Source organism: Macaca thibetana, chromosome 3 (genome assembly GCF_024542745.1).
Source record: "Macaca thibetana thibetana isolate TM-01 chromosome 3, ASM2454274v1, whole genome shotgun sequence".
NCBI classification, from domain to species: Eukaryota; Metazoa; Chordata; class Mammalia; order Primates; family Cercopithecidae; genus Macaca; species Macaca thibetana.
In genome coordinates, this window is record NC_065580.1 from 89,311,499 (window position 1) to 89,334,863 (window position 23,365).

Consider the following 23,365-nt stretch of genomic DNA (forward strand, 5'->3'; position numbering starts at 1 on the left):
CTTAATCCTGAGTTATAATTTGATTGCACTGTAGTCTGAGAGACAGTTTGTTGTGATTTCTGTTCTTTTACATTTGCTGAGGAGTGCTTTATTCCCTATTATGTGGTCAATTTTAGAATAAGTGTGATATGGTGCTGAGAAGAAGGTATATTCTGTTGATTTGGTGTGGAGAGTTCTGTAGATGTCTGTTAGGTGCAGAGCTGCGTTCAATTCCTGGATATCATTGTTAACCTTCTGTCTCCTTCATCTGTCTAATATTAACAGTGGGGTGTTAAAATCTCCCATTATTATTGTGTGGGAGTCTAAGTCTCTTTGTAGGTCTCTAAGGACTTGCTTTATGAATCTAGGTGCTCCTGTATTGGGTGCATATACATTTAGGATAGTTAGCTCTTCTTGTTGAACTGATCCCTTTACCATTATGTAATGGTCTTCTTTGTCTCTTTTGATCTTTGTTGGTTTAACGTCTGTTTTACCAGAGACTAGGATTGCAACCTCTGTTTTTTTTTTTTTTGCTTTCCATTTGCTTGGTAGATCTCCCTCCATCCCTTTATTTTGAGCCTATGTGATCTCTGCACGTGAGATGGGTCTGCTGAACACAGCACACTGATGGGTCTTGACTCATTATCTAATTTGTAGTCTGCATCTTTTAATTGGGACATTTAGCCCATTTAAATTTAACGTTAATATTGTTATGTGTGAATTTGATCCTGTCCTTATGATGTTAGCTGATTATTTTGCCCATTAATTGATGTAGTTTCTTCATAGCATTGATGGTCTTTACAATTTGACATGTTTTTGCAGTGGCTGGTACCAGTTGTTTCTTTCCATGTTTAGTGCTTCTTTTAGGAGCTCTTGTAAGGCAGGTCTGGTGTTGACAAAATCTCTCAGCATTTGCTTGTCTGTAATGGATTTTACTTCTCCTTCACTTATTAAGCTTAGTTTGACTGGATATGAAATTCTAGATTGAAATTTCTTTTCTTTGACCACGTTGAATATTAGCCCCCACTCTCTTCTGGTTTGTAGGGTTTCTGCCAAGAGAGCCACTGTTAGTCTGATGGACTTCCCTTTGTGGATAACTCGACCTTTTTCTCTGGCTGCCCTTAACATTTTTTCCTTCATTTCAACCTTGGTGAATCTGAAAATTATGTGTCTTGGGGTTGCTCTTCTTGAGGAATATTTGTGGTGTTCTTTGTAATTCCTGAATTTGAATGTTGGCCTGCCTTTTGAAGTTGGGGAAGTTCTCCTGGATAATATCCTGAAGAGTGTTTCCCAAGTTGGTTCTCTTTTCCCCATCACTTTCAGGTGCACCAATGAAGCATATATTTGTTCTTTTCACATAGTCCCATATTTCTTGGAGGCTTTGTTCATTTCTTTTTACTCTTTTTTCTCTAACCTTGTCTTCTCACTTTATTTCATTAATTTGATCTTCAATCACTGATACCCTTTCTTCCACTTGATTGAATCGGCTTTTGAAGTTTGTGCATGTGTCATGAAATTCTCGTGCCATGGTCTTCAGCTCCATCAGGTAATTTAAGCTCTTCTCTACACTGTTTATTCTAGTTAGCCATTCATCTAATCTTTTTTCAAGGTTTTTAGCTTCCTTGAGATGGGTTCGAACATGCTCCTTTAGCTCGGAGATGTTTGTTATTACCAACCTTCTGAAGCCTACTTCTGTCAACTCATCAAATCATTCTCCATCCATCCTTGTTCCATTGCTGGTGAGGGGCTGCAATCCTTTGGAGGAGAAGAGGCACTCTGGTTTTTAGAATTTGCAGCTTTTCTGCTCTGGTTTCTCCCCATCTTTGTGGTTTTATCTACCTTTGGTCTTTGATGTTGGTGACCTACAGATGGGGTTTTGTTGTAGATGTCCTTTTTGTTGATGTTGATGCTATTCCTTTCTGTGTGTTTTCCTTCTAACTGTCAGGTTCCTCAGCTGCCAGTCTGCTGGAATTTGTTGGAGGTCCACTCCAGATGCTATTTGCCTGGGTATCACCAGTGGAGGCTGCAGAACAGCAAATATTGCAGCCTGATCCTTCCTCTGGAAGCTTTGTCCCAGAGGGGCACCCACTTCTATGAGGTGTTTCTTGGTCCCTACTGGGAGGTTTCTCCCAGTTTGGCTACATGGGTGTCAGTGACCCACTTGAAGGGGTAGTCTGTCCATTCTCAGAGCTCAAACGCTGTGCTGGAAGAACCACTGCTCTCTTCAGATCTGTCAGACAGGGACGTTTAAGTCTGCAGAAGTTGTCTGCTGCCTTTTGTTCAGCTATACCCTGCCTACAGAGGTGGAGTCTATAGAGGCAGTAGGCCTTGCAGAGCTGCGATGGGCTCCCCCCAGTTTGAGCTTCCTGGCTGCTTTGTTTTACCTACTCAAGCCTCAGCAATGGCGGATGCCCCTTCCCCAGCCGGGCTGCTGCCTCGCAGTTGCATCTCACACTGCGCTAGCAGTGAGCAAGTCTCTGTGAGCATGGGACCCACTGAGCCAGGCACAGAAGAGAATTTCCTTGTCTGCCAGTTGCTAAGACCTTGGGAAAAGCACAGTGTTTGGGCAGAAGTGTCCTGTTCTTTTTCCAGGTACAGTCTGTCATGGCTTCCCTTGGCTAGGAAAGGGAAATCCCCCAACTCCTTGTGCTTCCCGGGTGAGATGATGCCCTGCCCTGTTTCGGCTCACCCTCCATGGGCTGCACCCACTGTCCAACCAGTCCCACTGAGATGAACCAGGTACCTCAGTTGGAAATGCAGAAATCACCCATCTTCTGTGTTGACCACACTGGGACTTGCAGACCAGAGCTGTTCCTATTTGGCCATCTTGGAATGCACCCAATCAGTGATCTTTTTATAGTACTTTTGTAATTGTTTTGGGGAACCATGAACCACACCCAATCAAGACAGTGAACTTAGTAGATAAATGTTGTGTGTGTTCTGACTGCTCCACTAAGTGGGCATGGCCCCATCTCCCTTTCTCTTTTTGGCCCTCTCTATTCCAGTGACACTATAATATTGAAATTAGGCAAATTTATAACCCTAAAGTGCCTCTGTGTTCAAGTGAAAGGAAGAGTCACATGTCTCCCAATTTCTATCAAAAGCTAGAAATGAGTGAGCTTAGTGAGGAAGTCGCTTCAAAAGCTGAGATAGGCAAAAGCTAGGTCTCTCGTGCTGGTTACCCAAGCTGTGAATATAAAAGAATGGCTCTTGAAGGAAATTAAAAGTGCTACTGTAATGAACAGAAAAATGATAAGAAAGCAAAACAGCCCTATTGCTTATATGGAGAGAGTTTTAGTGGTCTGGGTAGATCAAACCAGTCACAGTATTTCCTTCAGCCAAACCCTTATCCAGAGCAAGTCCCTAACTCTTCATTTCTGTGAGGGCTGAGAGAGGTGAGGAAGTTGCTGAAGAAAAGTTGAAAGCCAGCAGAGGTTGGCTCTTGAGGTTTAAGAAAATAAGCCATCTCCATAGCATAAAAGTGCAAGGTAAAGCAGCAAGTGTTGATGTAGAAGCTACAACAGGTTTTCCAGAAAGTCTAGCTAAGATCACTGATGATGATGGCTACACCAAACAACATAATTTTATTGTAGATGAAACAGCCTTTCATTGGAAGAAGAGATAGGGAGAAAACTTTAAGAGATAGAGGGAAATAGTCAATGACTGACTTCAAAAGATAAGGTGATTCTCTTGTTAGAGACTAATGCATCTAGTGGCTTTAAGTTGAAGCCAATGCTCATTTCCCTTTCTCAAAATACTATGCCCTTCAGAATTATGCTAAATCTACTCTACCTGTGCTCTATAAATGGAACCACAAAGCCTGGGTGACAGCATGTCTGTTTAGAGTATGGTTTATTGAGCATTTTAAGCTCAATTTTTAGACTTACTACTCAGGGGGATAAAATGTTCCCTTTCAAAATATTACTGCCTAATTGACTGTATACCTGGTCACCCAAGAAGTCTGATGGATATGTGCAAGGAGATTAAGTTTTCATACCTGCGAACACAGCATCCATTCTGCAGCCCATAGATCAAGGGGTCTTTTAAATTTTTACATCTTATTATTTAAGAAATACCTTCTATAAGGCTATACCTGCCATAGACAGTGATTCCCCTGTTAGATCGAACAAAGTACATTGAAACCTTCTGGAAAGGATTCACCATTCTAGATGCCATTAAGAACATTCATGATTCATGGGAGGAATACCAACATTGGCAAGTGATTGAAAGAAGTTGATTCCAGTTCTCATGGATGACTCGAGGGATTCAATACTTCAATGGAGGAACTAACTGCAGAAGTAGCAAGGGAACTAGAATTAGAAGTGGAACCTCAATATATGACTGAATTGCTCCAATCTTGTTATAAAACTTGAATTAATAAGGAGTTATTCCTTAGGGGTTGAGCGAGAAAAATGTTTTCTTGGGATGGAGTCTACTCCTGGTGAAGATGCAGTGGGCATTGCTGAAATGACAACAAAGGATTTAGAATATTACATAAACTTAGTTGATAAAGCAGCAGCAAAGTTGAACAGGATTGACTCCAGTTTTGAAAGAGGGCCTTCTATAGGTTAAATGTCATAATACCAAGCAACATTTCATGCCGGGAGAAATGTTTTGTGAAAGGAAGAGTTTATGGATGTTGCAAACTTCATTGTTGCTTATTTTAAGAAATTGACACAGCCACTCCAGCCTTCAATAACTACTACCCTGATCAGTTAGCAGCCATCAATATCAAGGCAAGACCCTCCACAAGCAAAAAGATTATGACTCACTGAAAGCTCAGATGATTATTAGCACTTTAGCAGTAAATTAATTTTTAATTAAGGTATACACATTGGTTTCTTTGACACAATGATTCCACCCTTCATAGGTTATGGTATAATGTAAACATAACTTTTACATGCATAAGCAAACCAGAAAACTCACGTGACTTGCTTTATCGTGATATTTGCTTTATTCGGATGATTTGGAATCAAACCAGCACTATGTCCCAGGTATTCCTGTATTTGGTTAGTCAGATTTCCTCCTCAGAAGCAATTACAACTTTTTGTTTGGTTATTTTTTTTCTGACCATTCTATTTTCATCTTATGATGTCCATCTAGTAGTCCTTTCCTTTATATTCTGGAGACGTCTCAAGTTTGTGTTCAATAGCACTGATCTGACTTTCTGAAATGTAAATTCCTTTCTTTATTGCCTCCAGTATAGATTTTAATTTTGCTACTCTTTAATTTCCTTGCAATCCCTGTTTATCATATCCAGTTTTATTTTTATTCATTCCATTGTCTTTTTAATTTAGTTTTATCTCTGCCTTTATTTAGTTTTGGTTTCTGATGTTATAGGGCCAGCGCCTTTTGACATTTGAAGAGAACAAAACATTTTCTAAAATCTTATTTTGCTTCCTATAGTAAATCATGTTCACTGAACTAAGCAGTATGAATGATATTTCCTTCATAATATCTGTAGTATATTCTCAAAGGCCCTGTTTTTTTTTTCTCACTCATTCTTGAATGTAGAAAAATATTTCCAGATATTTTGCCAGCACATGTGTAGTGAATTGTGTTTGGCTTCACTTTTTGCCAACTTACATGCTGGTTGAATCTCCTTCCTGGCTTTACAGTTAAATGGCAACACTTAATCTAATTCCTAGGCCTTAACAGACATTCATATAGTGTTAGTTGGAAGGCTTATGTTGAGAATTTCTTCTACCCACTTCCTTTCTAGCTGTCTGATACTCTGTTAAGATGACTTACATGAAAAAACAAACACAAAGCTGTAAGATTTAGGAAATGCTTCTTATCTAGTGAGAGGTACAATTTATTAATTTTTTTAAACAGAACTTTTAGACATTATATCATTTGCTTGCTGGAAACATCAAGTTTCACAAATAATTTAAAAATTACACTGTTTGGTACTTTGAGTTATGTGTTCTGAGTTATATGTTCTTGTTAAAAAATGTTACAGACAGTAATTGTGCCACTGCACTCCAGCCTGGGTGACAGAGTGAGACTCCATCTCAAAAAAAAAAAAAATTACAAATAGTAAAATATAAACTGCACTCCAACCTAGGTGACAGAGTGAGAATCTGTCCCCAAAAAACATAAAATTAAAAAATTAAAATTAAAATATTAAAAAAGAAATTTTAAAAATAAGACAACATAAGTCTTATGGATAGATTAGCGTTATGGATAGAAATAGTAACAGCTGCTATGTGTGTGATTTGAAGGTCATTAGAAATCAACCTTGTTTCAGAAGTTTCTTTTATCTTTTTTAGTAATTCTACCATTTGCAGATCATTCCATCTTTTTAAAAAAAGTTTTGTTTTTAGGAGATCTTCTTTGATTCTCTAGCCTCACAAGTTTTTTCTTTAGCAGAGCTTTCAAAAGTGTCATAATTTTCTCACTTCTACTACTAGATTTATTATTATTTTTTTTTGAGACGGAGTTTTGCTCTTGTTACCCAGGCTGCAGTGCAATGGCGCAATCTCGGCTCACTGCAACCTCTACCTCCCAGGCTCAAGCGATTCTCCTGCCTCAGCCGCCTGAGTAGCTGGGATTACAGGCATACACCACCACACCCGGCTAATTTTTTGTATTTTTAGTAGAGACGGTGTTTCTCCATGTTGGTCAGGCTGGTCTCGAACTCCTGACCTCTGGTGATCCGCCCGCCTTGGCCTCCCAAAGTGCTGGCATTACAGGCGTGAGCCACCGCACCCGGATTTTACTACTAGATTTTAAGTTAAATGTAGTAAAATGAAGCTGCTAGAATCTGGAACATGGTGAGCATTCAATAACTGTCTACTGATTCTGCATCTTCTAGGGGGATGCCATGTCATGTATATATATATATGTACTGTGCTAGTCCTTTGTCCTGTCCCTTGCCCTAGAAGATGTTTAATAAGTGTTGTTTAGCTTGGGAAGGTGTGAAACCTCAGGTAGTTCCCAGAAATGCAATATGAAGTTGAATGTTAGAACTAGAAATCAGGATCAATAATTTTAGTCTAAATATTCTAAACTCAGCTATTTTTATAGACAAGATAAGTTGTCTAAAGACTCTATAGACTCAGGCTAACAGGTCTTACTAGACTGAGTGTAAATTTGAAGACATAAATAGAGTATATGGCTAAAAAATGACAACTACATGCAATAAAGAAGGAAAGACACTATACTCGATGCTACAAATACATTATCTCATTTAATAAGACTGAGAGACAGAGAAAGTACAATTCCAAGTTTATCTAAAAAATTTATCAAGAAATTTTAAGGATTTCTTGTAAAAAATATGTGTATATATACATATTTTCAACATATATATATGTGGAAAACAAACAACTATTGTTTAAAATGCAGGTAAATATTTTGAGACTCTTTTGTTTATTTTTCAAATCCTAATTTTAACTCTTGTCACACTGATCAAGAGAAAAATTAATTAATCTATTGGCTTATGTTATATTGCAAATGGTAATCAGTGAGCCAGAAAGGGCCAAACAGAAGTAGAATTCCATATGAATTGCAAAGAGAAGAGCAGGCTTATTTCTCACCCTGTAAGTCCATGTTTCTGAGAAGCCAAAGAGAGAGAATGAAAGAGAGAGGAAAGGAATGGAGATGAAGGATGAGGTTAAAGTTTCATTTTGCAGCCTACCTGTTAACACCTCAGTGATACATCGTTAGAATGACTCAGTGGAAGTTTGGAGTTCCAGATTGTATGTATTTCCCTTTAAATTCAAATGGCTTTCCAAGAGCCCCTGGACTTTGAATTATAATCTCCAGGTACCTGGCAATAATTCCCAGCTACCATAACCTGTTTCACAATTTTTTTTTTCTTGGCAGTGGATTATGGGGAAAATGTCATTAAAAGGGGGAAACATTACTATGGAGGTAAGCTTAGATATGTCAAGAGATGAAATAGTGAAAAAGTTAAGCAATGTAACGATTAGAATCTCTACTCTTGAAGAATATAGTTCTTCTTCTTCTTCTTTTTTTTTTCCCAGATACAAGTTCTCACCCTGTGGCCCAGGCGGGAATGCAGTGGCTCAATAACTGCTCACTGCCGCATTGACGTCCTGGGCTCAAGCAATTCTCCCACCAGCAGCAGGCACACCACCACTCCTGGCTAGTTTTTAAAAATTTTGGTTGAGACAGTGTCTCCCTATGTTGTTCAGGCTGGTTTCAAATTCCTGGGCTCAAGCAATCCTCCTGCCTCAGCCTTCCAAAGTACTAGGCTTACAGGTGTGGGACACCATACCTGGCCAAAAATATATTTTCAAAATGAGGCAGATGTTATACTTTTTGTTTCCATATTCTTATTCAACTATCACTTTTTATTTATGAAACTATAGTTGAAAAAATGTTAAACAGTTCTTCTTATATGGTAGTAACTCATAAATACTTGATATATTTAAATTGTGAAGACATGTCTTACACATCTTTGTATTTTAAATGTTATTCTTCCTTCCTGCTTGCCTGCTTCCTTGTCTGCCCTCCTTGATATCTTCCTTCTGACTTTATTTAAAAATATTTATCCATATTGGACTTTATGCAAAACGTAAAAAGAGGACTTTATGAAATTCCATGTAGAAATATAAAGCTGAGTAAAATAAATGCCTATATTAGAAGCACTTAGGGTAGGAAGATAAGGGACATAAAATAAAAGGTAGAAGATTAAACAAGACTACTCTTCAGGAATCCAAGGAAATCCACCAATTAGATTCATTGAGGAAAGCTTTACAGTGGAAATACCTGAACTATTTTTGGGATATATTCATTCATTTATGGTTTTCATTCACTCATTAAAAAATATTTTTGAAGACCTGCTTTATTTAAGCATGTTGATGGCCACTGAAATTTCAGAGGTAAAAATACAACTATAATCTGTGCTCTCAAAGATCTCACCATCTAGTGAGGAAAATATACAATTAACAAAATTATACAACAATTATATAATTGTGACAAATGCTTGAAGGAGACCTAGAGGATGCTAAGAGAGCGTATAGTAGGAGACCTAATCTAGAGATCTCAGGGTATGCTTGGTAGAGGAGGTGACATTAAAAACAGCCTTGAAGAGTGAAAAAAAATTAGCCAAATGAGGACTGGAGTTATGGAGGCCAAGAAGGAAGAATTTCTGGCATAGAGGGAATAGCATGTATGAACAATCACAAGGCTGCTAGGATTTTGATCTTTTTGAGGAAAGGAAGGAAGGCCTTTGTAGGCGAAATAGAGAACAAAAGAGGGAGGGATATGAAATGAAGCTGGAAAGATGGGGAGGGGCATATTTATGCTGGCCCGGAGGAATTTCAGTCTCTTCAGTGAAGGCCCTGAAGGATTTAAGCAGAAGTGGCCACTGCTGTATGGCAAATGGAAAAGAGTGAAAGTCAGGTTGTGTGTTACAAGGCAATCTCAGGAGTCCAGATTAAAGATAATAAAACCTTGAATTGCGTATGGTTTTGGCAGTGGAGATAAGGAGAGTGAGTGATTCAAGATCTGTTTTGGAGGGAAAACAGACACTGCTTTGGTTCATTGGAGGTGGGGGCGTCAAGGGGACATTAAGGTTTCTCGTATGAACAATGGCAGTTCTTGATGTCTTTTGTAAACATGAGTAGTGTCATGTGTGGTTTAAGATCATGAATTAAAAATCAGAGACATTTTCACTTTATGAAAACTATGAGACAACTAAGTGGAGATTTCGGATGGGTCATTCAATGGGTAAGTGTGCAAGTAAGCTGCTCGTAAGGGAGGTCAGTCCTGAGGAAGAAAATGTGAGAATCAGGGGAAGATGGATGGAGTTTGAAGCCATTTGAGTCCTAAGAATAGATATGATTTGGAATAGTAAGATTATATTTTTTTCTTAGACATAATTTTTACCACATGGTTTCAAAATGCATGTGCCATTCTTCTGCATTATTTTAGTACACTCAAGGAAAAATATTTTCTTCTCTTGAGTAACATTTCTTTAACACAATAATGTAAGCCAAAAGGAGAATAAAATGTATTTAATTAAACTTCCTTTACAGCATAAATTACTTGTGCTCATCTATTCCTGAAGATGTTTTTTGGTTGTTGTAAAACTTCTTATAATGGGTGTTCTTGCCATCTACAAATAAACTTCAATGGTCACTTATTGGAAGACATTTGATTTGTTAAATAATTTCTTATGTCAGGCAATTTTGCAAGTAACATGTTTCCACCTCAAGGAATAGGTTTATGGGTAGAAATCTTCTTTAAATGAGCCAGAGTTATAATTATCTTCTAACTTGTTACTTTAAAAAGTTCTATTTTAAGTTCTGCTAATAATTAGTTTTATCATGTCATTATAAAATCTTTCTCATCATAAGGCCTACCTGAAAATGAAATATGCTAATACCTGATAATTTAAAAGATTGTATTCATTAGTATCTATATAATCTCTAGTAGTGGCATTGTAATTTACATTTTTTTTAAAGAAACACTTTAAATGCCCCACAATATTATAAGATCTACAACATCCATATTGGTTACATAATGACATAAATGGTGGTAAGAAACACAAATAAACAAAGAAACTGTTTTTGAACAGCCTTGAAGAAATTACTAAACAGGATAGGCAAACAGTGGGAAAATCCTCCATTTTATTACAAAAATGAAACCGCGAACTAAAGTCAGGCTAGAATTACTCATGAAAGATGTAAAGAGCCAGCTCATTTTGTGGCTCCAATGGTGTGGTGAAATTAAAACCTCTGCTGAATTAAATTATCTGCCTAAAAACAATTCATAATGATTTAAAATACTCATAAGATTACAAAATATATATATATATATATATATTTAATCTGACGTGTCTTAAAATGTCATCATCTTCATCACTTTACAGATTTACTAAACTAGGTTCTCTGTACTGGTTAATGCATGAGTTCATATTTTTGCATAAGTATCCAGATAGACAGGACTAAATAGTTCTTATGTGCTCATGAGAATTTGTTACGTATTATTTCCCCCTTTGTTAAATTTATTTTAAGAATAATGACTTTTTTGGAGTTATCGTATTATGTCCTAACATGTGTCATTATCTTGTATCTTTACTCAATCTTGTGCTGTATTTCCCTTGTCTTGAAGGAATTGCCTATGACCCCTTGATGCTGAAACACCAGTGCGTTTGTGGCAATTCCACCACCCACCCTGAACATGCTGGACGAATACAGAGTATCTGGTCACGACTGCAAGAAACTGGGCTGCTAAATAAATGTGAGGTAATCCAGAATTGGACACACTCTTTTACTTACTTAAATAAATCATGTAAAGAGGCCAGTATTCATTTGGGGAGTAATAGAAAAATATTAACTATATAGTGCAAACACCATGATTGATGAACCATCATAGATTCAAGTAGCACAGAGCTTACCACCTGACTCTGGGCGGGGCACAATGTAAGTACTCAGTCAGTGTTGATGAGCTGAGCAGCTGCCTAATGTGTGTGTTCCAATGTTGCAGAATTATTACATACACATGGTAGCACTGTTTGCAAATAGACGTTATTTATTGAGTTGATCTTCTGAGAAACTCTTTGCTAAGTAATTATTATTTTTGGTTATAAACTAAACTTTGAATTTAGAGTTTTGCCACATGGAAATGAATATATTTAAAATATTAACTGTCCTCTTACCACTAAAAGTGATTTCTTTTTATCGAAATGATTGATGTGTTTATAACTTGATGAAGGGATTTGAATACTCTCATTTTATCATTATTTCTTTAAACTTATTTCAGTAGATGCCTGGTGAATACCATTTTTATTTGGAAAAATATATCTTTTTATGCTTTCAAAGGTTAAAAATAACAGTCATATCAATTCAGAAAGGCTCCCATTGTCAAATGTGCAAAATATGTAACAACCAGCTGCTATTTGATTTAGTTGCTATAAATGTCCATTGTTGTCTGAAATCCAGTAACCTTCTGCATTGAATCTAAGGTATTTTTAAAAGAAAAATGCCCTCCATGGGTTTTCTTACATTATTTTAACATTTACTAATTATTTCTTTTACTGGGTCTCTGTTAGGTTCTAAACATAATTCAAGTACTGGAATTCTAAACTTTCACAAGACAATTATGGTCCCAAAATGTAGTCAACAAAATTCCTATTCAAATTCAACTTAGGTTTAAACTGAGTCTGTAAAATATTTTACTTGAATTAGAAATGCCAAAGCAGACAGAATTTTTCCCCAGGTCAAGTGCACTTGCCTACATATGACTGCGTGAGTTACATCAGTCTGATCCTTTTCCTCTGCAAGCTACTAAAAATAATTGACTTTTGATGATGTAAAGCCATTCATTCAGTTTGTTCATTTCTATGGATAAAAAATTTTCTTTATGGATTTTTTTCTTTAAACGGTGGATAATATATTCTATGTTACAAGGGAAATTAATTGGTTTTTAAAAACATGAAATCATTGGTAGTGTCTTATGGATCGTTCAGTAGTTGAGATTGTGAATGAATATATCATAACACTATGTACAGATTTAGTCTCATGTTTTATTACATATTTATGATAGAATTATCAAATAGTTTTCATATTTAAAGCTCTGCTTTTGATTAAATGTATCCTTTACCTAGAAACCCCAAAGTTAAGGAAAATGAGCTAGATTTATTTATCTGGTCCTTTCCTGAGTGCGAGTCTATTATTCATTTTTTTGCCAGTGGCATTCACATTGTATGGCAGAAGGCTTTCATACTCTGGTCAATTTTAGAGTTATCTTTAAGGATTTCATGTTTCTGATAATGCAGTTTGGAGACCAAACCATTCTCTTTTCTACACAATCCCAGATGGAGTCCATAAAGTAGACCAGCAAGGAGAATTCTTTGTGGTAGGCTAGTCTTAATGGACAAAATGCATTTATTCATGTGAACATTCCCGTCTCACCTTTTCATCTGCTCTGCAATTTTTCTGTGCTTTTGCCAGCTGAGACATTGCTGCTTACATTTTCACATTCACGTTTGTGTTATATCCTGCAGCAGCTGGCCCGGTCCCAACTACTTCAAATTGTCAGTGGCTGATCACAGCTTTCGAATGCATTGTCAGATAGTGGTATTCCTAAAACCTATTACCTGAAGGAGAACTGTTTACGAAAAGAACAGAGTATAGAAATAAATGGAATTTGGTATGATTCACACTGGTCTAAAAATTCAAAAGTCTATTATCCTTTTCTGGTTAGTCTTCTTTTTCAATTGCATTACATTATTTTAGTTCTTTATTATTCAAAATGGTACAATTCAGTCTGCATAGCACTGACCAATGTAATATCAAACACAAGGTGAGATGTCAGAAACACTATCACACAACTATGGGCTTGAGAAGAATAGTCTCCTTAGTAATACTCAATCACAAAATTAACAAACAATACACTCACAAGGCCAGATCAGCAGATTTGCACTTAATTAAGATCAAGTACAAACATCATATCCAAAATGTTGCAACAATGCAAGTAGAATCTACTTTTCCTGACATAGTTTGATGGCAGTTCACCAGGTGTTTGCTTTCTTAAGTGAAGATTTTGTTGCCTGTATTACTTATCATTATATATAATAATGCTCCTACATTATCAAAATTCCCATATGAGCAAAGAAATTATTGCCTATATAAATTTATTTACTTTATGAAATTATGAGATGCTAACCTAAACCAAAACATGAAATGGAATTTCTAAAACCACTAACAATTAATTCACTTTTAAGATACCTAGGAATTTTATGTCCCTCTGCCCACGTATGAATGATATTAGAAAAATTCAAAATTAAATTTTAGACATTATTAACAAGTGTTATCCTTTTGTAGAGACATTTTGTTCAATATAAGATAAAACATAGAACTAAAAGGAAAACACGATTTTCATAACTTATTTTCTCTTCCTGATTGTTTTTACCAGAAGAGTAGGGGAGTAAATAAAAATGGAACACACAGAGATTATTCCAAACCAGGTAACCCACCTCAGGAATAGTAGACTCTTACCTAGTGCTCTCCCAAGTCCATTTTTTTTTTTTTTTTTTTTTACTAAACACAATGGAAGCAATTGATATATGTTCCTTGTAGATTTCTTCTAATATTTTTGATTTGACTAAGTATATATGCAAATATTTTACTGTGTTATTAAGCCATCTTACAAAGATGCTAAACTTTCTATTTCATGCCAAATTGTTTTCAAAATATGAATGCTGTGAAAAATACAACACAAATTTATCAACGAATATTTTAGCAATTTGCCACATGTCTTAAGAATCAGAGTTGTTGAAGAATCAGGAGAAAAGCACACCATGGAGGCATGTGATCTGTGTGCGTGGTGGGTGTTTAGGCTAGTAGAAAGGGCAAGAAGGGTCCTACCCAAAAGGCTACCTGGTTAGTGTTTCTGAGCCTTCTAAAGGAATCAAAGATAATGATAGTATCTGCCCACTGGAGTTCACTTATTCACTCCAGAGAGAAAGTTGGGTCCCAGCTTAGGTGTGAGTAACTTATTTACCAAGATACCCCCAGGACCCAAATAAAGAGAATCAAGGCTCAAGGGCATTACTTCTAAATAGGCTAGAAGAGGCTATCAGGAAGTTAAACTTTAGTTCCTTTGCCTAGTTTTTACTAAAACATGCTAACATGAGGAGGTATAATCTCTGCTAACTGGGACTCCAGGGATTTGAGTACCAGGCCGGATGTCTTAGGTTATCATTTTCTCCTAAGCAGTACGAACAATTTCCTCCCTTTGTTGTGGGAAATAAGAACTCAAAAAAGAGGATTTATTAGATTCCACAGGAAAGGGTATAATCAATTAGGAATATAATGCATACAACCTGGGTCAGTGCATTGTTTTTCAGTATCCAGATAGTCATCTGCCATCTTTGGGAACTATTTTCCCACCAGATCTGTATGGCCACTCTTGGTGAGAAGGATATCTTGAATGTTGGCATATTTCAGAATCATCTGAGGGGATGGTAAAACACAGATTGCTGAGCTCTAAACTCAGAATTTCTAATTCAGTAAGTCTGGAGTGGGGTCCAAGAATCTGTATTACTAACATGTGTCTGGGTGATTCTGATACTGTTGACCTGGACGTCACACATTGAGAACAGTGATGTATCCATTCAATGATATTTATCAAGAATTTGAGTTTTCCAGGCATCTTTCTTAGGAGTAGAAGATATAATACTGAGTAGAAAATATATATCCCCTGTCTTCAAGAAGGTTACTATCTGGTGTGATCTGCAGGCATTAATTAAACAATCATACGAGTAAATACACAAATACAAATTTCAAAGGGGTTTTGAGTCATTCATTTTGTGTGACTGTGATTTTGAAGACTCCCAGTGATTGTGCTTGAGAAAGAAAAAAATGAGGAAGATCGTGGTCAGTTTCCTCTATAGTCTTGACAGCATCAGTGGGACCCTGTGACCAAGAGACAGGGGAGGTAATGTTACATGTGAGAGTGTGAAGAGTAAAACATCCCAGATCTTGCAAGGAAAAACTTGCCCTCTTTGTGTTGTCATTTGTGTTCTTTGTTTATTGGGGTTACTATTTGACCAGGACAAAAAATGAGAAATCTCAATTCTGCTGACATACAGAGAAGAGTCAGCTTTCCTCAACCAACAGAGCAGTCAATTTTACAATTAATGAAATAAAAAATGACGTAATAGAAAAGATAGCAATTTGAAAACACTAAAAGGATTCATTCATTTCCAAACAGGAGACTGATCCACAGATCAAACTTTTGGTTTATGTCAATTCATTTAGCAATGTCGCAAATTAATCAAAATGTATTCTCTCAAAGATGATCATTCAATATTAGATTTGACCTTAGTTTTGCCATTAGTTGTCTGTGTGCTTTTGTCAAACCATTTAACTTTGCTGTTTGGTTTTCCTATGTTTAGATGAGGGTGTTAGGCAAGATATTTGCTAGGATCTCTTACAGCTGTAATACTGTCTGACACTGGAATTGGTAAGCAGTTCTTTTGGAACATAACACCCTTTTTGGTTAAGAGTAGACTAAATTTTTAGAATGTTTCAATAAACATATTGCTCTTAGTTTGTAAGCTATAGTGTAAATTGGCTCTGCTTACTAATCCTGATTAGTAGCCAGAGAAAACATTAGTCCTCATTATATTAGATTGCAGTGGTTACATGGGTTAACTTTTTTTGGCATGACGTGGCACTGTTTTTAATAAGTTGAGGCAGTTAGTAGTCCTTCATGCCAATACCATTTAATTTTTTCCCCTACTGAATCATTCATACTTAGTTTAGTGATTTTGTTGGGAGCGAACAGCAAAACCAGCAGCTTTCTTATCACCATGAGAAATGGATCTGGAGGGGTTATTTGATGTCGCCTTCAGAAACAAGCTATTTGATTAGGTAGCTGGGTTTCTAAGATGTGCGTGCTCCTGAAGAAAAGAAATGTGCTCTTCTGTGGTCAAAAAAAAATTGTGGAGGTTGATCCATCATCTGTTAGAAATGCACTTGCAGTTGTTTCTTCCAGAAATGCTCATGACTCCCAGCCCCACCAAACCACCCACAGACATTTGCTTGCTCTCACATTTGTTTTGAGAATAATAACATTTTATAATGCTTTTGTTGGATTACACACTACGTGGAATTTGCACTGCCTTTTTGTGACTAATATTGAATAACTTTGCTTCGCTTAATTCATAAGTAAAAACCATAAGCAACATACTGTGCTGAAATGTTTAACTCGTTTATTCAAGTGCCAACACAAAGTAATTACAAAACAATTCTGGGACACAAATCCAAGCTACTGTTGTCCCTTCAGGGACTTCTCAGCAGTTCCAATGAGAAAAGTGGAGAGCAAGTTTAGTGCAGAATCTTATGATGCTAAGAAGCGGGGATTCTAGCATATCTTCTTGCACACATAGGTGACTTTAAAATACCTCTTTGTTTTAAATCAAATCTAAGTAAGGAAATACATTCATCTGTGGTGAAACACTTTGGAATGTGCAGGTTTTCTGACATCAAGACTGCAAAGCACTGAAAACTGAGAGTTAATGGAAATTCAATTAAACATTTGTTTTATAGAGTAGTCTAACTAGATGGCAGCACGTAACAGTGTACTGTTTTGCTTAGTTTGCAAAAAAAAAAAATTATGTGTTTGTGTCTTAGAATCTAACCACAAAACAGAGAGAAACTCAAACACGGAGCCCTGTGAATTGTCTCTAAAGGATATGGCAGTCTTGGGAAGAAGAACAAGTGATCTAGATTTGATGAGTAAACCAGGCTACATTGTCATTGTTCTAAAAGATATTTGTATATCACAGAGGGGACCCAGGCAGATAAATATACCAAAACTAATTGTGCAGATTATAGTAAAATGATTTAGAATTTCTTTTAAAAATGTCTGCTAAACAGAAAGAATTAATGTGGAAAACACCCAACAAAAGGAAATAAGAGAGGCTGTTCTTCTGAGTCCATTTGGAAAGTAATACAGAGCTTCTGAAACAGCAGCATTAACGCTTATTAATAAAAAGAGTTACATAATTTTCAGTCATATGAAAACTGCAGTTTTTGAGCAACAAAAAATACATGTTGAAAGTTTGTTTCATACATGATGACCAGTTTAAAAAAGCAAAGCTTTAAATTCAACCATTAAAATATTTATTTATAATTTTTAAAAAGAATAACTGCAATGTAGGGGGTTCAGTTGCATAAAGAATTGTGAAAATTGAGCAGTTAGATTAAGGGATAACATTTTTTCTTGCTTTCTGGTGAGGACAGTGATTTGAAATAGGTGGAAGTAAAACTTAAAAAAAATAGAGAGTATATATGCTTGTCACCATTTCAGAGCTTTATTATTGAAATGGGATTTGCTGTTTTCTGAAGTGCTTTAGAAATGGCTCTATGTCCTAAAATAGTTTAAAATAAGTCATAGTGACTGAATCCAGCAGTATTAAGACATATGAAAGGCACTTAACATTTTGAAGATAGATAATTTTTTACTCACCAACCTTCTGTCCACCAACCAAATATTTTAACCATTCTGTAGACCCGTGTTGGTCAGCGCAGTATCAGTATCTTGCGCTCACTTATGAGCAGTAAGTATGGACAGCTCCCTCTAACATGTGGTTCTTGACCTATGCTATCCATTAGAATCCCCTGGGTGGTTGGAAACACCTGGGTGCCCGAACGGCACCCAGACAAAGGTAATAAGGTAGGACCCAGGCATCAGTACCTTCTAAACTTCCCAGTTGATTCCAAGGTGCAGCCAATGTTAAGAACTACTGAAACAGAAACACAACTTCTTAATGTAACCTTAACAAGATAGAGACAAATAGGCAAGTGAATCAAATATTTGGAGATGGGAAAGTAACAGAAGTAAGCATTAACCTGAGAAACAAAGATGACACTAACTCACAAGTGTCGTACATAATTTTCAAAAATTGTTAAAAGTGTTTATTATTTTGAAATTGTTACAGGATAGGAATATAAGCTGTGAAAAATTCTCTTATTTTTCAAATATGATTAAACTTATAAGAAGTGAGCATCACGGAATAGCTGGACTCCTTTTGAAAATCCTTATTCAGGTTTCTCTTTGGCCTCAACCTCAGTAATTTATCATTGCAATTATTTTATTTGCTTCCCTAAGGCAAATGCATAAATCAAAGCGAAGCATATTTTATTACATGTCTATGGTGTATAAGGTTATTTCACATAGAATCCTATCATCTTAAGGCTAAAAATGAGCTTTGACATAATTTAGTCAAACATCTTTATGTTCATAGATGAAGAAACAAAGGCCCACAGAGATATCTCATATCTGACTATAGGCACGTTAAGGACATGTGAGAGTCAGGACTAGAAATCAAGGCTCCCAAGTTGCAATTCTCTTTTTTACCATGTGACCCACAGAAAGGACCAATAGCCTGTTAGGCCACCTGCCTGCTTAATTGCCTCCTTCCTTCTTTCACTCCCCCACCTTTTTTATGAGAGAAACTCTGAGAAGTACATGTTATTACACGAGGAGGGTTGTATGGAAGATCATGCAGTTGCAGGGGCAGTTAGAAACCATTTTTATTGCACATTTTAAGAAACAGTTGCTTGGAGCATTTTAAAACTCCAGTAGTTGTGCTTAGACATAAGCAATGAGATCAGATTTTTATGGTTTTTTTTTTTAAGAAAGAAAATACATCCAAAAAAATCAATAAGACTATGAATTGGCTCATTAAATATTAAGTATGGTATTTGTGGCAGAGTGTAACTTTGACAGTAAGAGGTCATTTACGATTCTTTATTTTCTTTATTTTTTTAACCTATGAATTTCTTTAGCCCTGGATTTTTGGAGAAAATAAATAAAAACACATCCCTTTATTTAGGGACAATGGATGAAATATTTTCAGAAAATGAGATATTTCAGTGGAAATTCTTGCCTAGTATGTCACCACTTTGAAAATGATTAAAGAAAATGGAGTTTTCCCCAGTGCAGGCAGGTACTTTGACTTGTCAAATTTAAGTTGGACATTTTCTCTTAGTTTGGAACTGCCACAAAATGAGCCCTTTCATGTCCTCAATAATACCAAACCAATGCAATCCATCTGTTCTGCTAAATTATTTCTCGTTCCCTAACCAAAGGCACTGCTTTTTCATGCATTTTATCATGATTTTATGCCCTTTATTATATTTTACAAAAGGTTCTGATTCCTCCAGGGCCAATGAGAACTGATTAGGACACTGGCCTCAATCCAGGCTTTGAACACAGGAGGGAAAGGAATAGAACTGTTTCCTTTTTTCCCTGCTCCTTGGCAGAAAAAAATATGAATCTATACCGTGTGTGTGCTCTGTGTGTGGGTGGGTGTGGGTAGGCTGCATTTTATCCTGTCACAGTATGACTTTGTAGATCATGTTCAGAACATTTCTTCTATAATCAGGTTGCATTAACGGGCTCTGTTTCAGAAAGACTTTCTTTAAGAAAGAACCATGGTGTGTTGTGAGACTCAATGATATGGTCATTTTAAATGACTTTGACCAAACTTCCAACCTGAATATGACAGTTTAGGGCTCTGAACTAAACATGATCATATTCCCAAGCACAGAGTAAGCGCTCAGTGAATATAGCTCCTTTTCAGACTCTCAGGGAAGAATCTAAGTGTGCATCACAGGGAATAATAATGTAACAATGAACAGAGTCCTACATCACAAAATTTTTTAATTAAGAAGGTAACAAGAGCTATGAGGTTCCATTCCTAGGCCTGTGTTGGTAATGCATTTAAGACCTGTATTGACTCCAAGTGAGACATCTCCAGATTAAATCCATCCCTTATTTGCATTGAGTGCCCCAATACGCTCAGAATTCTTAAAAAACCTTTTTGGGCAGACTATTATGGATAACTTTACATAGATATCCTGCAGACCAAGTATCTCTGAGAACAGAAATCAGTACTCCCTAAATTAAGATTATTAGAGCACTTTAGCCTATTTTTTGACTCATTATGCTATTGACCTTTGATTCAAGAGAGCATTGAGAGAGAGAAATGAAATAATAAAGGGTACGCAGGAAGTAGAAAATATAAGAAAGGATTAAGTGGGAATATGTATATTTAAGCCTACACAAATAAAAGACTAAATTACTGATGATAATACCAGAAAATGGGAACTGGTGAAGATCTCAATATGAAAGGAAAAGTTGAATGTGACAAATTTAAGGCATTTTTACAAGTGAGGCAAAGAGGAATTACTCCAGGAGATCCTACATGTTAAGGAATAAAGAAAGCTGTTGCTCTTTCAGAATTTTCAGCTTAGTCATCCACCAAGTTCTCCTAGCAGTGTCTCTGTGAGATACAAATTTCAAAACATGCTTTTTCCAGATCCTATCTACAGGTAGAAACATTTTTTGGGGGGGGAGGGGTACTGAATTAGTTTTCACTGCTCTCTTTCTGTAGAAACATGTGCACTATGTTTGTGGGCTGTTCTCTAGCAACCAAAGAAGCAGAAGGTAATTGCCAAGAATAAGTACTTCCTTATATTTAGTGAAATTATTTTTAAAAAAATATTTATAATAATAATAATAAGAGCCAGTGTAAAATAGTTGCTTAGAGTCAAAAGAAAGGATAACAAGAAGGAGAAAAAGATAAATCAAAGTGAAAACACAGTAATAGTGGTACATTTTAATGGCAAGGATGGGGCCTAGAGTATAACTAGCAGAGAAAACTGTTAGAATAAGTTAGTGCTAGATAGCTGGGTCAAATGCTCTGTCTTTACTGTTAGTTGACTGATCTTACACAAGGGGATGACCGATTCAGCAGGTTTCCTCTTATCAGGGGTCCCCAAACCCTGGGCCACGGACCATTAGTGGTCCATGGCCTGTAAGGAACCAGGCTGCACAGCAGGAGGTGAGTGGCAGGTGAGAGAGTGAAGCTTCATCTGTATTTTCAGCTGCTCCGTGTTGCTTGCATCACCGTCTGAGCCTTGCCTCCTGTCAGATCAGCAGCGGCATTAGATTCTCATAGGAGCGCTAACCCTATTGTGAACTGTGCATGTGAGGGATCCAGGTTGAGCACTCCTTATGAGAATCGAATGTCTGATGATCTGTCAGTCTCCTATCACCTCCAGATGGGACCATCTAGTTGCAGGAAAGCAAGCTTAGGGCTCCCACTGATTCTACATTATGGTGAGTTGTATAATTATTTCATTTCATATTAAAATGTAGTAATAATAGAAATAAAGTGCACAATAAACGTAATGTGCTTGAATCACCCCGAAGCCATCTCCCCCATTTTTTTGTCTTCCACAAAGGTGGTCGCTGGTGCCAAAAAGATTGGAAACTGCTGTTCTTATGACTTACTAGCACTTCAGCTACTGTCAATTAAAGTGAATCTTGTTAGCAGATTAGTGTTTAAATCTGTGATTGGGCTGGAATTCAGCTAGAATCAGTGGGATTGTGGGAGAATAAGAAAAGGTGTTGGACAAGCATAGAGTGCATGGTATGCAAATTTACATGACTAGTGTATGAACACATCAAGATATACTTATCGTTAATGGTATTTAATGTTATACCAGAGGTAAAAATTTAATTTATAGATGAAAAGAATCTTTATAGAAATGAAGAAAGGGGAAAAAAATCAAAGAAAGTTTATGATAGTCATCAAAACATGGGTCTGATCGTTAACTGCAGAACTGACATTGTTTAAGACACTGATGTTTCACTGTATCAGCGTATATGATGTTAGTGGCTATGGATTTCAAAGACCCATAGAAAGAAGAGCTCGAAGCCCTCTTATTTCATGGTGGTCGTTATTCTGCCAGACTAGGATTGGTTGCCACATTTTGTTTTCCAATACCCTGCTCAGTCCAATTTTAGATGACTCAAACCATGGACTTACCATTATTTGTCTTGAGGGATTCTCCACCCCCTGAAATCTCAGTTAAAACGTTTCCCTTTAATGTTGCCTTCGAATTTGCTTATGCATATTTTGTCTCTTTACATGTCATCCTACTTCTTTGGTTGTTCTGGTCTTCCGTAAACTTTCCCATATTGAATGTTTCCCAGCAACCCACTTGGTTCAAGATGTTTTCTTATCAATCAGAAAGATGGCTGACCAGAAGGCCATCATTAAATTTTTCTTAGTCTTCAGCATCAGAATTCTGATCTTACCTACCTGGAATAATTTCTCTAAATCATATTTTTATTTTTCTAGTAATTTGAATTGGATTAGACAGTGCTGAATGATAGCATCAAAAACAGAACTTCAATGATATACAAAGAAAGTTCCATAAGCATTTGTGAGTTTATTTAGCACGTAAAGGCAAGTGTTAATGAGATTTTACTTTAATCACTCCCTTCCTGTTACCCCTGCAGACCCCCACCATTCCTCCCTCACTGTGACCTGATCATTTATTTTCAATGACAAGCACAGCCCTGCCTCCTGCCCAGTAAATGCTGAGGGATTGTCAGATACTGAAGTTTTCCTGGCCTGCCCCTTCAGTGAACCACACATCAACATTGAAGAGTCTGGCAGCAGCTGCATCACCTTAAACTAGGGAGGCTGAATGTGGAATTGTCCTCATCCTGAGGTGTTGTCACCTGATGTTTCCAGGTTACCTGGTGGTTCCTTGGTCAGGAGCATGAACGGACAGCATTCCCTGAACAGATTCTCCTTGAATTTCAGTGTTGTTCTGTACTTAAATGTTAACTTACAGCTGCCTTGTGGTGATATATATTTTTAAGTGGAATATTAACACCATCTCTGTAATACTAGAAAGCACAACGATTTCCAAAAGTTAAGGCTAATTAACTTCATGTACCAGCACAATATTTATCAGGCTCACAGATGTGCCAGCTGAGGAATGTAGCCAGAAAGAACACTTTGCATGTTGGATAATTGAGGTTTGACCTAATGAACAGTTTTGCCTACGTTGAAGGGCTATAATTGGTTAGATGGAGT

At 36.7% G+C, this 23,365-nt stretch overlaps 1 protein-coding gene across 24 annotated transcripts in view; it reads left to right on the top strand.

The window, feature by feature from the left end:
* HDAC9 (histone deacetylase 9) overlaps positions 1-23,365 on the top strand; it is a 927,498-nt gene that overhangs the window by 659,844 nt on the left and 244,289 nt on the right. For all 24 annotated transcript variants that reach the window (XM_050783085.1, XM_050783067.1, XM_050783066.1 and 21 more), the window contains one exon: positions 11,065-11,198. In XM_050783085.1, the coding sequence (XP_050639042.1) occupies positions 11,065-11,198 (134 nt within the window). The remainder of the gene's footprint in view (positions 1-11,064; positions 11,199-23,365) is intronic.